General features: G+C 36.4%; 1 protein-coding gene across 6 annotated transcripts in view; it reads right to left on the reverse strand.

The window, feature by feature from the left end:
• Positions 1–16,746, reverse strand: part of SLC15A5 (solute carrier family 15 member 5) — a 65,530-nt gene that overhangs the window by 19,659 nt on the left and 29,125 nt on the right. The window contains exons 1-6 of one of the 6 annotated variants that reach the window (XM_013172923.3): positions 12,315–12,468; positions 11,958–12,010; positions 10,082–10,518; positions 8,058–8,283; positions 4,407–4,576; positions 861–1,081 (exon numbers count right to left, since the gene is read on the reverse strand). In XM_013172923.3, the coding sequence (XP_013028377.1) occupies positions 861–1,081; positions 4,407–4,576; positions 8,058–8,283; positions 10,082–10,460 (996 nt within the window). In that variant the 5' untranslated portion in view covers positions 10,461–10,518; positions 11,958–12,010; positions 12,315–12,468. Of the gene's footprint in view, positions 1–860; positions 1,082–4,406; positions 4,577–8,057; positions 8,284–10,081; positions 10,603–11,628; positions 11,785–11,957; positions 12,011–12,314; positions 12,469–16,746 lie in introns of those variants that run through there. The other 5 variants (XM_013172922.3, XM_013172925.3, XM_013172924.3 and 2 more) reach the window with 5 other exon arrangements.

Raw genomic sequence — 16,746 nt, forward strand, 5'->3', positions numbered from 1 at the left:
CTCTCCCCTCTTTTAAATTCCTGGCATGGATGGGGGAAAAGAAGAAAGAATGAGGCAGATGGATAGGAATGTAGAATGATGTCAAGAAAGTGTCAATAAAACAGTATGTGTTACATATTTGTAAAAATTTCCTTAAGCAGCCTATGCGCGCATTTTAAAACGAGTAAGTAAAAATGAATTACTAAACCAGCTCAAATTTGTTATGCCAGTTGCCAAAAGGTAAGCTGCTTCAAACTCCTGCTTAGCCAGGATCATCCAGTCAGAAATTAATCTGAAGGAATCATGTCAGCTTAAGTAACTTCCTGACACATTTACATAACACACACTCAAAAGTGGAAAGAGTCACATAACCGGGTAGAGAGGCATTGAAAGGACTGTTTCTTTCCACAAATGGAAAACCATCCATATCCAGCATAGGTACACCAGCTGCATAATCCCACCAAAACAGTAGATGAAATATGCAACCAGAACAGCAAAGAAAGATTTATGCATTGCCCCAAAAGTGAGTGAACATTTGAAAAACATAATTTCCCAGTTTCTTAGAAGAATGCTGAACCTGAGTCTCCAATAACAAAAAGCAGTATGAGAAGCACAAGACTCCCTAGCACTAGGTGTTTCAACCAATAAGGGTGCATATAAATGAGCAGCAAGAAGCCACACAAGCTCCTTCACAAGTGTTGATCAAGGTGATTTTGCTTATTTAATGAGATGAGAGGAAATAAAGTATAATCTCAGGCAATTAATACTACTCTGCAAAGTGGTTCAGCTGGCAAATCAACAGTTAAACATGCCTGGAAACACGGTACTAAACACATTAATCTTTTTCAAGTCGATTTTTTTTTTTTAAGCTGTTTACTCACCTGCATAATACACGTTCTGTATAGAATTTGGAAAGCAAACAGTGGGAAGAGCCTGGCAAGTGACTTTGTGCTTTCCACTTGAATCTCACTGTACTGACCACCATAGTTTTCCTTGGCGTGATCTAGCCAATTTGTTACACCTCCACCAAAGTAGCGATACCGCACACAGCAGGTTTTCAGTGCACTAGCAATTACCCCAAAAGTCGTCAGAAGGGAACTGTCTGAAAACAGAGATATTAGCCATTGGTTTATTTTTATTTGCTTCCAAAATAAACAAGACAAACAAATCACTTTGGAATAGAAAATACAATCCAACATATTTGCCCTTATGTCTTTTGGGAAAGGGAGAAGAAAATAAGTCTGGATCTGTTCAAAAGCATTCTGTTTTGAAGTCATTTTATTCACTACTTAAGAGGAAAAAAAATGTAATCCAGCTGAGCATCCACCGAGACAGAAAAAAGTGCTTTTTACTAGCAGTTATTTAACACACCATGGCAATTTGTTGTTGTGGTTGAGAAGGTAAAGTATTACCCTCCTTTGCTTTTGCTTTCTATTGATTGAATTATGTTAGTTTTCAATTCAAGACAACAATGAAATATTGCATATCTACTGAAGTCCAGCAAGGAGACAGCAGTAGCAAAATGAGAAGGAAAGGGAGTCCTAAACAGAGCTGATGGGATAGAAAATCTTGAGGGATGCATTTTAAAGCCAGAAATGTTATCTCAGGACTTCCAAGTAGCATGCAGTGGGAGAGGAAAAGTTTCCAATCTATTTTTTTTTTTAGCATATTAAGATTTTCCTGCAGGTTATTGGGCTTGGGAATTGCTTACTTGGTCCTGAGACAGTAGAAACAGAAATAAAACATGGACAGAACTGTTAGCTTTGGGCTCAAAGATGCAGATTCATTTACTTTTGGTAAGATCCCCATCCATGAGAGTTGGGGTTATAGCATGTCTCTGTCTTTCTGAAGTGTTTAAACACTACAGTAAGTTTTTTTTTTAAATACATGCTGTCTAAACATTAAGGTGAACCAAAAAGATGGTAGAAGAAAAAAAAGTCTCTCTACTATTTCTGGTGGAGAATATATTTTCTAGAAGTGTCCATCTAACACCTACAGTAAGTTCTTCAGATACTAAGAGTACCACGGTAAGGAAATTAAATATAAATATACTTAAACTGACTATTTGGCATTAACCTGTAGACTGTTGACATTGTTGAATAAAATCTAAAATAGAGAGCATTACCAAAACAAAAAGTGGGTACAGATTTTATTCTCTGTGACTGTACTAGGCTAGTATTCTTACTGCTCATGGTAAACGTTGCTAGAGTTTAGGATCTAGAATATTTCAAAATTGAATCTTTCAAGAATGAACCTGAAGACAAAGAAGTCTTTAGTCTTCCAGGGTGAATTGACTAAGAAGGTAATCAGAAAATAAGTGGGACTTCAGGATCTTATCAAAGCCAATTTATTTTCAGAAGTAAGAAAAAAATGGTAGCAGAAAAATCTGTATCAACTCAAATTATTGGCATAGTTAGTAATTACATGGTTTTGATCAGAATGATAATCTCTTGCTTCATCCTGTGTGACAGGCTGAACATTCATGAAGAAAGAATTAAATGCAGTTATGCAGTGCTATTACCACTCTACAAATATTTGGTCACAGTCAGAGTTGAAATTAGGATATGCTCAGAGTACCCCCAATCAGACACAGTGGATCTCTCAGACAAAGCAATGCAATGGCTCTGTCCTAGTCTTAAATATAGTTATGACCATCTCTTTTCCTTTGGATTGGAATATATAGGACAGGTTCTTCCCTGCTTATTCTCATGGAAAGAAAGGCTAAAATAGAAATAAAATCCTGACATATCAGTGCCTTTCCTAATGGATTAGCTGAGGCCCTCTTTAATGAAATTTCAGTCAAGTACCTTGGAAACATCACTTTTATGAGTTACAACTGGCAAATACATTATTTAGCTGCATTTCTTAGCATGGAGTTCTAAGCAGATTATAACCTCTAGTAAACGAGGAAAATAAACCTGCTTGACGTTATATTTCAGATAGCAACTTGAGTGATGCATAGACCTAATCTATATCAAGAGGTTTTTGCCAATTATACAGTTAGAATAAGTATCTCACGTGTTCTTTAAAAACAAATAAGTAAACCCCACAGAATTACTCAGATTACTCAAGAACACAGAGTAGTTAAACATCATACACTCTATACTTGTACTGCTAATGTTTTCTTTAAAATATCCATGTCTATAGATACTAAAACTTTGAGAAAGCATTTTTCCTTCTCCGTTATACTTCAGGCCTTGGTTCTAATGTTCTGCTACTTTGACCTTGATGTAATCATGAATATCTATGCTACTTTATTATAATAACAATAAAGAATCCTATATTGCACCCTAGATGGTAGATGCACATTTCTTCCTCATCTCTGGTCGCCTGCCAGTCCTAAAAATTATAGCAGTGGGAAGAAATGCAAATGAAGTCCATGCTTGACAGCTAAACATAATTGAATGCATAATCCATATTTGAAGAGCTACCTTAAAATAAAAAAGGTAGCATATATAAGAATCCTGTAAGGTCACCTATGTATTTTAATAACAGTTATGATGAATTTCTTATTTAGCCATCTTACTGGAAGTTACAAAGTATATTGTCTTTTATTTTGACAATGAAGATAAACACTTTGCAGATGTTAGTCTAGAAATAGGCATTCTACAGAAGTGTGGAAAACATGAAAAATTGAACAATGTTCATAGGGAAAATTCATAGGGAAAAATCTCGACAAAAAATTATTCTGCTTGATTTATGGATGACTAATACAATGATTTATCTACAGGATTATGTTACTTCACTTAGTAAAATTAAACTAGTTAGATGATAAACTACTACAGATTTAGTCCATATGAAAGTTTAGCCTGGGGATAGATACTAAAGAATGTTTTTAGCTTCTCAGGTTGTAAAACCTTTAGTGAGTTCCAGTGAGCCAGAAAAACACCATTCTCCACAAAAAGCTACCTAATTTGATGCTAGCCTTTACAGTACAGACCTGAGTCAGATATTATCATGGTTTTTTTTTTGTTTGTTTGTTTTTTTAACGTGCATGCGTGCACACAGAGGGAAGGCATTTCTTTGGGTCTGTATGTTTTGACTAAATCTTTCTAGTTTATCCATCCCTATGATATTCCCAGGTACTTGGTTTATGCATCCATTCCCTTGCACACAAATAGTACCTGCTCCTGTACAGACAACTGTACAGGAACCTGTACAGCCTACTAGTGGCTTGAGGGTACCTGGAACAGAACCTGTCTCGACATTGCAGAAGGTGTACATTAGTTTACTAGATACCGTTCTCAATTTTTTCAGCCTATATTGAATCTGCATGTCTGTTGTTACAGAGGATGTCAGTTACACAGAGACCCAAGTAACTACAGCCAAAACAGGGTATTGTTGAAGACCTTATTTATATGTGCAAGTTGATCTCTTCTATGAAAATAATCTCTAAAGATACTTCCTAAGAGACAGTTGCTTCTTACCTGTTTTGGGTTTGTAAATCATTTCACCACGCACCATGTGAATTGTGATCATGGACATAAGTATGGACACAAATGGGATAAGGAAACCGAGGTTCCTGGCCACAGACTGCTGGATATAAGAGATACTGACAAAGACAACCGCTGAATTTAAGTTAATCAACCAATAAAACCTAGTACACACAGACAGAAGAGACAAAATTGGAGAAGCTGAATAATTTATAGACTTCAGAGAATATAAAATTTAAAAGAAGAAACTAAATGCACAGTAAGTATAGCAATTGTAGACAGCATCACACATTGACACAGAAGCTGCACCAAATTTCACTTCAATGTTTCAGGTCCATGAGGTAAACAATTAAACTAACTGTACTAGGGCAGTGGAGCTGAACAAATTATCAGTCTGGTACCAGAAATCTTCTTGTGGATAAGAAGAATTAAATATATCAGTATTTACCATTTACACTTTTAGTACCTGATAATGTAAGCTTTATGTATGCAAAATAATGAAACCACATTTTAAACTTAACAGAGAAATAACAATGTGTATAGCAACCCTTCAATTATTTCCTCTGGTGTGAAATAAAATATTTCCTCCTACTTGGGGGAGGTGGACTTAATCTATTTAGAACAGCCAGTGATCTAACGTTCAGGTACCTTGCCTGGGGTATGAATTGTTTTGTAGCTTTGATCTATTGGCTTGGATTATGCAGACTGGAACAGTGAACTGTGTACCACGAATGTTGGGCAAGTAGTTTAATCACTTGGTAGTAGACTTTCACCTTCAGCCTTAGAAGTCCATGGAGGACTTTGATTAAAATATTAAGTTATTGTGAAAGGCTTCTGCTTTGAGGATACCCCTTTTCAGATATTGCACCATACTTTTGGAAAATCCTTGGTGTAAAATCTGCTTTGCAAGACAAAAGGAGTGGATTTGTAGAGCCAATTATCTTGCATCAAGGACCCAGTATCCACGTTATATACGTTGAGAATTTTACTTCACTGTTATTCTAATCTGATCCTATAGACTCAAAGCCTACTAGTGGCTTGAGGGTACCAAATATGTCATCATTTTTGTGGTTAAGTGTTCTAAAAGGAACCCACCTTCTGCAGTCTGAGGTCTCCTCAAGAAAGCAGTACTGATACAAACTGAAATGTTATTGTGAAATGCCCAGAAGAAAATAATTTTATTACAATGTCTTATGGAAATGTATTCATTATGATAACTTAAGTAGTATTATCCAGGTGACTTTTAAAAGTATTGTTAGCTTTTTTTTTTTTACTTAATATAACAATCAAGATGAACTTGCTGAATGAAGACAGATCTAGATTTTAAAAAGCCTTGAAAACATTCTAAAATTGAACTTTCAACACTGTTTGGATTCATTCTGAATACTGAATAAGTATATATTCTGAGTACTAAATAATATTCCTGCCACTTGAAATGCTATTCACTTTTATTTTTTAAGCACATCGAGATCTAACGATTTAAGTTTTGATTTATCTAGACTCAGACCTAGAATGAGAATGGGCCAGTATCCAAGCTATATATTTTTCTGTACTACAACTTTTCAGGAGGTGGTAAAATTTTTCAGAAGCACTATGGAATTCTCTGCAAAGACAAGGTGAACAAAATAAACAGAACGGGTAGAATGAAGGAGAGAAGACAAATACTACTGGTCCCATATTGTCTGATTATTATTTTTTTTCCAGAAGATCAATAAGACAAGACTACACTGGTAGGTTATCCTTAGTCTGGACTGTACCCTTTACACTTATTCTCTACTCCTGTAGACAGGATTTGTTTAGGTGGCCACAGCCATAGATCATTCTAGAGGTTAGACCCAGGCCCTGATGTGCAAAGCAGTCATCTAATTCCATTCATGAAGACAATAGATAATTACAAGTTTGTACTTCACTATTTCTTTCATCATTAACACAGTAAATCTGATTAAAAAAATAGAACTTGTCTAAGAACATAGGCTCATCAAGAGTACGCAACCACCTCTTTTCATCTATTATTTTAAAATTCAATCCTGTGAAAAACACCTAGCAATAGAAAACAGGCTACCAAGGGAAAATGATTATATTCTGAGAGGTTAGAACAAGATTAAGATCACTAGGAATATAACCCCATTTAAAAAATCTTGAGATTGCAATCAAGTAGCCCTTCCTTGGATGTCATCACAAAAATTATTTTATTTTTTAAAATCACACACATGCCTTTCTTAATATTTCCAAAGCCCCAAGAATTGATCCATTTGGATTCCCCCAAGGAACATTTTATTCATATTATGTCTCCTTTGTAATCAACACTGAGAAATGTCATTTTGATTAAACAAAATTCTGAATGGCTAAGACCACAGTACACTAAATTCTCTAGAGCTATCTTTCAGAAAAACTGATTGCTTTCCAGTCTTAATCCCCCAGAGTCTTATTTAATCAAAATGATGTTGCTAATTAAGGATTAAAACTTAGAATAGAGTAAAAAGGAACGATTTCTTTTTCCCATCTCTCCTATGGGCAGGTTAAGGAGGCAGAATCTGCTCTAAGGAACTAAACAGTCTCATCCACCTTTGGTAAAGCTGCTTTATTCACCCAAGTTTGAATTTAATTCAAAACTCTGATATTAACATAATTGGAGGAAAAAAGAATAGCCAGGAGAGCCATTCCCAAAGGAAGAGAGATCTGATTCATGATCTTCATTGATTCCTCAGCATTATATTGTCAATATGCAAATATGCTCAGTTTTGATTTTAAAAGTGTGCATGCATAGGGAATGGAAAGAAAAGGGGGTAGTTTAGAACTCGTTTCACCCTGTCTTTAAGCAGGAATCCAGAAGTTCCCACTGATACTTCTTTGATCCTCATTCCACAGTTTAACCAGAAAGTAAAGGTGAATGTTTAGTGCTACAAAAGTGGTAAATAAATACAAACATATGACCAAAAGTGACCCCTCTGACACACAGAGAGGAATAGTTAATTTGAAACAAAAAAAAAAGATTTTTAGGAAGCATTTTACCTCCCAGAAATTTTTCTCAAAGTTTTCTTGAAAAAATATGAAATACTCCAAATGAAACACAAATGTCAAATAGTTTATCTCATGCTAAATCTTCACAGTGGCTGAGCTGAAATAATACAGCAAATCCTTACCACTGATTTTAGTGGTTAGAGGCTAGTAACAATACTTAGTTCCAATAAACCAGAAAACTACTGCTGTCTGTCACTTCTAAAAATTTATTCTGATGCCAACTTTAATGCATTATTGAATTTTGTCTTCGTCAGTGAGTAATAGCAAAATATCCTCAAGCTATAGACATGTTAAAGGTAGAACGTTGTATTCCATTTGGTTTCCTAACAGCAGCTAGGTTATCAAGTCTGAATATCTGGGCAAATCAATTCATCCTAATTCCAACTGAAGATTTCTGATGGAGGCCAAAAATAGATGATCACCTTTAGCAAAATGAGAACTATAGCAAAAGTTTTTTACAGAAATTCTTGGAAATTATTCCAAAATCTAAAGTTTCTGCAGTTTAAACAGAAATCCCAAAACAAAACCCACCATCTTGGAATCTGTCTTGTAAGTCTGCAAGTAAATTTCAAGGCAATGCTGTATCATCCTCTACAGATATTTAGCTAATATTTAGTTACTAACCAGTTGAAAAAAGAAAGAAGTTCCTTTGGTCCACAGTCCTCAAGGTTGTATGCACTTAATGGACAAACTATAGCTCTTATGCCTCCTATTCCCAGGCTAGCTGTGAGTAGTGCAAAGTAGAATACTATTTTCTGCTCTTTTTTTGTTAGCGTATGAAGAAGAATGTGTCGTCTGTCAATGTAAATGTCTTCAAATGGGAAAGCCACAACAGGTAGCAGGGCTGTGCCTGGAATGGGAAGGAAATTATTTGAAATAGATTAAAATCAGACTGATAAATTAGAATTTTTAAGCAATTATGTTGAAAAGACATGAAAAAAATCAAAGACAACAGAGGAGTGCAAAGAGAAAGGGTCTTACTCCCACAAAGATCTAGAACCTTTCTGGGTATCACTAAATATAGAAAGGCAAGATGACTAAAGGCCTCTGAGAAAGCACTTTTCTGCCCCAAATGCTTGTAAGGATTCAGGTCCTTCAATCAATTGAAGAGCTCACTCTGGGAACGCATCTCTTCACATTGTGCCTTCTCCATTGCCTGCGTGTAGAGGGCAGTGGCTCTCCACTTGGCAGAAGGGACCAGGGGAGGCATGTAATTTGCGTGACAGAAAAATGAACAGCCAAAAAGCCCCTCATTGTGGAACAAAAATCTGTTTTGTATCTCCTTTAAACCCAGACTTTTAATGAGAACTATAATTTAACAAACAAATTCTCAACTTTTTTTTTTTTTTGCTGGGGTTGGGGCTGGGGGGGGGGGGGGGGGGGGGGGGGGGGAAGAGAATTTTCTCGTTTTCTGTTGCAGCTTCAGGGAATTTTTCTTCACCACCCCCCCACCCCCAAACTTTACCGATAGGAGCACTGCAATGAATTGCATTTACCAGCTCTAGACTGCAAGGCAAGTCTTTCAGATTTGGTCAGCTACAGATTCTCTGAGTTTTAATTGGAGGCTAAATTCAAAATACAGCAATGTGCAAACACCACCAATGTTAGTGAGACTAAGACTATGACTGTGCATCAAACAGATCAGAAATATATATAATGGTCTATCAAAAAAAGAAGTTTTCATCAAAAGTTCAGTTTAAAACAACACCCAAAACCATCAAATTCTGTCAGTGTCACTGGTCTCCTACTTCAAGATGTGTATTGAAAGGACAAATTGCAGAAGATTCCAACCCAGATGCCCATGGGGGTGGTGGGGGGGGCGGAACGACAGTGGAACATAATAGCAGTCATTTTTCCAGGCTGCTTACACAATGGTATTGCAGTCAACTCAAGGGCATTCAGGAAACTAGAGAAGAAAATTTCAGGAATGACTTTTTTCCCCCCTTAGTTTGTTGCATGTCTAAACAACATCACGGCTGGCTACTGCAGAAGTCACACCTGCTAATCCTCAACAATTGCTACAGAAGAGTCATACTTAGTTTGAGCAGTGCTCTTATACAAAAGATCTTCAGAAAAACAGGTGGGGAAGATTCAGAATATGCTATCAGAAATCAGGCTTTCAATATAGGTATGTCAATATAGCCTCTGTACTTACAGCAATGTTTGTTTATACTGATGTGTACTTAAATGCATCTTTCCCACTAGTCCAACTACAATAGTCATATACCTTTCCATAGAATAAACGTCTTGGTACCAACAGCTGGGAAACCATTTCCAATCTCTCTCTGAAACTGACTAAAATCTCACATTTGCCCCCAAACACTAGTAACAATGTATGCTTGTTAATGTGACCAATTTTAAGAAAGAGCTGCTCTGAATAGCTAAGCCAATTCAGAGGAGTAAAATTCATGTGCCAGCTATCCATAAGCCATACATGCAACTGTTTCCTAGTCGTTTTCAAAGTACTGCCTCACAAAGACATACACAAAAAGCTACAAGACATTTTATAGAAGAAAAATGAAGTAATTAGCTATTAGCGAAGTTGGCCATGAGGCTGGAGAAAATTATTAAATTTCAAACAGTGTTCAGCAATGTATTTCTGTAATACAATTATTAAAACATTAAATAGTCACCAGGCTGTCACCTACCTAGGAAGTGTAGAAACATGCAGATGCACACAAGCTTGGTCCTTCCCACGAGGCATTCGGCAAGCCAGCCAACCAGCACTGGTGTCAACATGGAGGTGCCTACAAAGCACATATTGACAATAGCTGCCTGGTAGTTGCGATAGCCAAGTCTGACAGTGCAAAAGAGGATCATGTTGCAGACAATGCCAAAGAATGTGAATCTCTCACACAACTCCACCAGCAGCACACAAATAGCCTCTTGGAGTTTCTTCTCAGGCTGAGACACATTTCCAGCATGGTTGCGTTTACTGGGTGTCAGTCTTTGCTCCTTGTCAGCAGGATCATCCCAAAGCTGTTTCTCTTGAACCTCTCTGCTGTCTGCACCAGGCATGCTTGACATTTTCAGAGTGGACTGAGTAGGGCAGCGTAAGTTGCAGGTATACTTCTGTTCTTCTCCACTGCAATTAGCAAACTGTTAAGGCTCTCACTTTGAATTCCACACTTCACCACTACAATTTCTTAGGGCACCTGTCACATTTGTGCTATTACATATAGGATCAAAGAGCATTAAATAAATAAATAAATAGATGATCTCTATCAACATTTCAACTTCTACATTTAGCAATATTCAGGTATTCAATCCATTTATTTAATTAATCCATGTGGGGATGAAAAAGATTTTTCCCCCAAATTATATTACCTGTTAAATTAAGTGAATCCAATACAATATGTGCAACTCTATACATATGTTAAAGATAAAGGTCTAAATATATGGGAAAGCTAACATTTCAGTGGAATTCAAATAATAGATCAAGAAAATAATTTGGATAGAATAAGATGGTGTTTTAATTAGACAACAAATGAAAAAGCAAGCACAATTTTTTAAGGTTAACAATATCTAATCTATTAGATTTGTTATATTTGGTTGAAATTCAGATAAGAAAGTTAATTGTAAAAATAAGTAATGCTACTACATTTAAATTAGAGAAGCAAGTTTTAAAAGACAGTAAGTTAAATACATTACCAAAGAAAAAAAGCAATCTGAAAGTAACCTAAACCAAAACTATTTCTCTAACCAGATATTGTGCTACAATGCATCATACGGGACAGGACCACAAAAAACACTCTCTCTAAACAAAAAGCAATCACCAGCTTGAACGGAAATTAGAAAGAGCCAAAGAAATAATGCTTTTTAATGCTTCTGTGGATAATACTTTATCCACAGAGAAGTCTGCAGATTTCCCAGATCACTTTTTCCTTTTTATGGAGTTCATTGAGATCACTAACACTTATTCAAAATACTCCCAAATATGAATGAGAAGTATTTTGCATCCATTTTGCACAAACATAAATGTATACACGGCAGTGGTAAATCAGGCCTGCTTCTCTAAACAGAGCTCTCAACACCACTGATAGCACTTTTTGAAACATGATCTCTGCTGTTTTTTCCCATCCATCTATATAACTACTCAAGTTCTACATCGTCAGATCTATTAGGACTCCTACATCCCAAAATAGATGCACAATAGTACATAATCAGTATGAATAAAAACAGATTCCAAGATTACCTCCAAAAAAATCTCAGAATGTTGCTGTCAAGTTCTGGTTTACTTCCCTAGGTTGTTTCTAAAGCATCCATGACTCAAATGCAAAAAGTGGAAGTTATGAAATCTAGGTTTAAGTAGCAAAAGACGGCTCCCTAAAATAATTCCAAAATATATATATTTTTAATCTAATAAAAGTCTAAAGCTAGAACTCAGACACCAAATAATTTCTTTTTGCTCTTTTCTTTTCTTCACACACCCCCCCCCCCCCCCCCCCCCCCCCGAGAAGTCCAGCTGGAGATGAAAATGGCCGTAGCTTGTAGCACAACCAAGAATTGCTTCTGTCTTCTCACCTGTAGAAGATGATGTGATCATCATTTGGACCAACCAAGCATAGAAATCCAACCTAAAAATCACTTGTAACTCAGTTTAGTTTCTCCATCAAAGCCTAGTGAAGCAAACTCTAAATCTAAATACAAGTGACAACATTTTGACTAACAGGCATGACTAACAGGCTTTTTTTTTTTGGCATGAAGTTACTCTTATCTAACTGTTCATGAAGAAAATTATTTTTTAAAAAGAAAATATGATTATATTTTAGAATCAGATAGAAAGAATTAGGATAACTATACTCTTACTCCTATAGATATTTCAATATTAAATAGTCTGTTTTCCTACAAAATAGTTTTCTTTAGAAGTGTAAAGTTTACCTGTTCTCATGGGTGTTAGCGATTCAAAGTGAATCATATCATGGGAACCCCTAGAGACAGCAGAGTTACTAGCTAGGATGACTGTATCTTAGTTCTCATGTGGTTTCATTTACTCCAATTTTGGGTAGCAAACAAAGGAAAAGGAATAATTGGTTGACCCATATAAATGCCATAGAAAGGAGGAGCTGGGTGATTTTCATCGTTGTTTAGTTTGAATTGCCTTTGCATGTGGCTGTTATAGGTGTGGTAGTTATGACAGTAACAGATCACAATCAATAAATTAGTTAATGTCCTCAGCACTAAGACCATATATTACTTCATAGAACAATGTGATCTTTCTTGATTTATTTATTTAATCACTTTTGCAGCAGTTATAGGTTATCTAATTCCTTGATGTGGTTTTAATTGAGTTTTAGTTTAATCACCTGGCAATCACTTGTCCTTAATAAAAGAGGCAGTAGGACTACATAAAGTAAAAATTCAGAAAAATAGATTCAACTTCCAATATGAACTTAAAAAAAAAAAACTAACAAAAAAAAACCTGCTGGTGTCCCTGTTGGCCAATATTCTGTTTATTATATCCTGTTTCACAGGGGGATAATGAAATTTCTTCTACTTAAAATCTTACCTTGGACAACCACTTTAGAGATTTTTGCACTGCCTGTCACTGCAGTCTCGGAGGACTACTGCACAGATAGCCATAAGTCAGTACTGGGATGAACAGGAACCAATTCCAGAACATGATAGTGTTTGTTTGGGAGTTCACAGCATCTGAAATCTGGATCTGATGCTTCTGAAGAATTTTGTGAGCATCAGAAAAAAAGTAGGCTAATATTTACCTGAATATTTGCTTGACTACATACTAGAACAAATGCACACAAAACCCAAGTGCTCTGTCAACAATGTAAAAGGTCAATTAAGAAACTGAAATGTAGTCATGAGGAGGTTGAGAAAGTTCATTTGTGAAATCTGTTAGATTAACAAATCTACTCTAATAAAACTGTTTTGTATTTCATTAAGATGTATTACATGTTGTAAAAGTAGTCTTTGAAGGCTGGAAAATAACATCTATGAAGTAACCAGTTATTAAAATTTTTGATCATATGAGGAATTCTCTGGGGAGTTCTGGAACTATGGTATCACATCACACTTGGACAACTTTATTCTCCCTTTAGTAATTATTCTTGCAAAACTTTCCACACTTTAATCAGATGCAGCTTGGAACACAAGCCCAGTTCTGCCTTTCTGCAGGAGAGATGTAACTCCTACTGTCTTGTTCCATGGCATCTTTTGTCTGTGAAAGTGAAAGACCAGCGTGAGAATTTTTATTTATGGGAAGACTATGTTTTAAGAAGTATATTTGTTTATTTTTCTTTTTGTAGTCATAATTAAATAGGATGTAGGAAAGATAATTTTCTTTGTTCTGCCAGAAGGTAACACCCCAAGAAAGTGAATTGAACCTTTCTCTCAAAAATGCATCGGAGTGCAGAAAGCTTTCTCATTGTTGTTGCAAAAAGCCTACTGTTCTCTGCTTGTTCTATGAAAGAGTGATGCAGCCATTTCTCCCTGAGTCCTACATCATCCCTAGTCTATTTTCTTTCTCCTTCCCCTGTTCAAGCATAGAGTGTGGCTAAAGGATAGAATTGACATCCAGCAAAATCTCCATAGCTTTTTTCCACAGATTGCCTCTCTGATTGTGCACAAGCCGTGTTAGTTTGCTGGGATCTTGCTCTCTCCATCTTGACAACAGAAATTGCATTGAATTACTTCACAGAGGTGCTAAGGGTTTAATTCACTAAAACTTACAGTGGCCTTCTTATTCTTAGATAGAGAGCATTACAGAAAGACAAAATATTTTTATGAATAAGCAATGCTAAGCCTAAGCTGCAAAGGCAGTCAAAGAGCGGACAGGATGTATCATTAAGTACTTAAGCAAGTGCAAATACAAGAAAGTACAAGATGTGGACATACTGGAGTGAGTCCAATGAAGGGTCATGAAGATGATGGATGAAGAGAGTGAAGCATATCTCTTTGAAAGAGGCTATTCAGCTTGGAGAAAGCTCAGGGGCATCTGATCAGTGTGGATAAATGTGTGTTGTGGGGGATGTAAAGAAGATGGGGCCATGGTTTTTCTAGTGGTGTCTAGTGATGGGACAAGAGGTAAAGGACACAAACTGAATTACAGGAAACTCATTTTAAACATAAATAAACATTTCTGGGGTCATCAAATACTAGAAGAGGTTGCTCAAAAAGGCTGTGGAGTCCTCATCCTTGGAAATGTTCAAAACCCAACTTGACACAGTGCTGAGCAACCTGCTGCAGGTGATTTTGATTTGAGTGGGGGTGATGGACTGGAGGGTTGCCAGAGGTGCTCCCAACCTCATGCATTCTGTGATTCAAAGCAGCAACACTGAATACTGCGCCAAAGTAGAATCTGAGGAAGAGGGAAATGGAGGCAAGAAAATAAGTTCTTGTCCCATTGCTGGGTATGGCCTAAGTGAGTGGAGAGAAAGGTTTCCTAACTTACTTTTTTCTTTTTTTTTATTTTTTTTCCCCAGGGAAATGCTTTTAAAATTGCTGATTCTCAAACCATTGCTATAAATGAGAATTATTTTGGCAAGATTACCCTGTTCCTTCAAACTGCACATCTTTTATTTTGGGGATTTTGTTCAAACATATATAATTATCTATGCTAAGCAGTTTTTCATATGTTCTAAGGCTCTTGTCTTATTACACCTATTTGACGGTTTTATAATTCATGAGTAATTGAATTGCAATTATTTTTCATGATGCATGGTACAGTTTTATATCATGTTGTTGGCAGATATTCTTTATGATGTCGTTTGGTCTAATGGGAAAATTAGAAGTAGCTCTATCATATAGAAAGATGGCTTTTTTGTGTCATGTTATAGTTTGAAGATGGCACTCAGGATATTTTCTTTTGACATATAGATTTTTAGGTACAGACTGAAATGAGATTCTAAAGCAGTGTGCACAGTTGAGACAATATTATCTGTACATCCAAGATTATTTCAACTATTCTCCCATAGTGACAGTTCATTTATATTCAAGTCCATTTAGTAGACTGTGGTTAGTGTTCTAAAATACATGTATAAGTAGTACATATTGGGAGAGTTTCTGCACTAAATTCGTCCCTGATCCAACCTAACTGGTTTCAGAGAAGCCGTTAAAAGGTGTTAGCATCTTTTTTAGGAGCAAATATTCATCAGAATAGGGGATTGGCAGCAGATCTCCCACCTCATTGAAGAGCTTTCCAAACACCACACTGCCCAGACAGTCTCTTAACCTCTCCTGCTGGAGCTGTTACACAACGAGTAAAGCTTTATGAGTGGTAGGGAAGATGACTTTGTAACCTAGAGATTAGGGTTGTTCTCCTGTAATCTGAGGAGAGGCAAATTCAAGGCTCTGTGTCAATGAATAGTTAATTATGTCAACAAAATTGATAGTCCTCAACAGCCAGGAGCAAGAAAGCACCATCCGAGAAAAACACAGTTTGGCACATTGGAGAATGGTAGAAAATGAGAGCTGAATGCTAAGAGCCAGCAGAGCATCCTTTTACAAAGGGAAAAGAAATACTTGGAAGTTTTCAGTTTTGCCTGTGAAATAATATTTGGAATCTCACAGATTTTCATGGGATGGGACAGTGGTCATATGAAACCCAGATCATTTGTCCATATGAAAATCTCATGAACAGATGATCACACAGAAGTTGATAACAGAATGTTTCAGATAGATAGCCATCTTGAAACCTATTTTGTTTCCCTCATCTGTTCATACACATTTCAGCCTTGTAAACTGATACAGGAAAGAACATCACATAACTTATTTATTCAGCTGCAATGCTGCATATCCAAAAAGCTGAAAACTGTGTGAATTACTAGAGACCCTATCTGTAGCACCTTGTGTGGTCTGGAAGAAACTGGCAGAGCTGATAATGTTTCTTCTTGTGAGGGCCAATATTTTCTTCTTATTATTATTATTTTAAATGGAAAAACAGAGTTTTCAGTTTTTACGAAAGGTGCCAGCATTGTCAGCAGGCCAAGGGAGGTGATCCTTCCACTCTGCTCAGCTCTGGTAAGGACGCATCTGTCATACTATGTACAATATCCTCCATTGTCAGAAATTTGCCTAAAATTAATGACATTGAAGTTATACTCCAAATCAGGGGATATATACACTATTAGTGTTTCAAAAATAGCTCTTATTCTTGCTTCTGCATTTTTTACAGTTTAAATAAAGGCAGACAGGTTGAAATTTTGTACCAAGCATGATCCAAACACAGATTTTTTTGGTTAATGGTTTCAATATTAATCTTCTAGATGTAGGTCTGAACTGAAACCTTGAGTCTGAACAGGTCTGGGCAGGTTTGGATCCTGATGTGGTCTTCCAAGTGCAGGCACTTCGTTAAGCT

The sequence above is a fragment of the Anser cygnoides genome, chromosome 1 (genome assembly GCF_040182565.1).
Source record: "Anser cygnoides isolate HZ-2024a breed goose chromosome 1, Taihu_goose_T2T_genome, whole genome shotgun sequence".
Taxonomy (NCBI): Eukaryota; Metazoa; Chordata; class Aves; order Anseriformes; family Anatidae; genus Anser; species Anser cygnoides.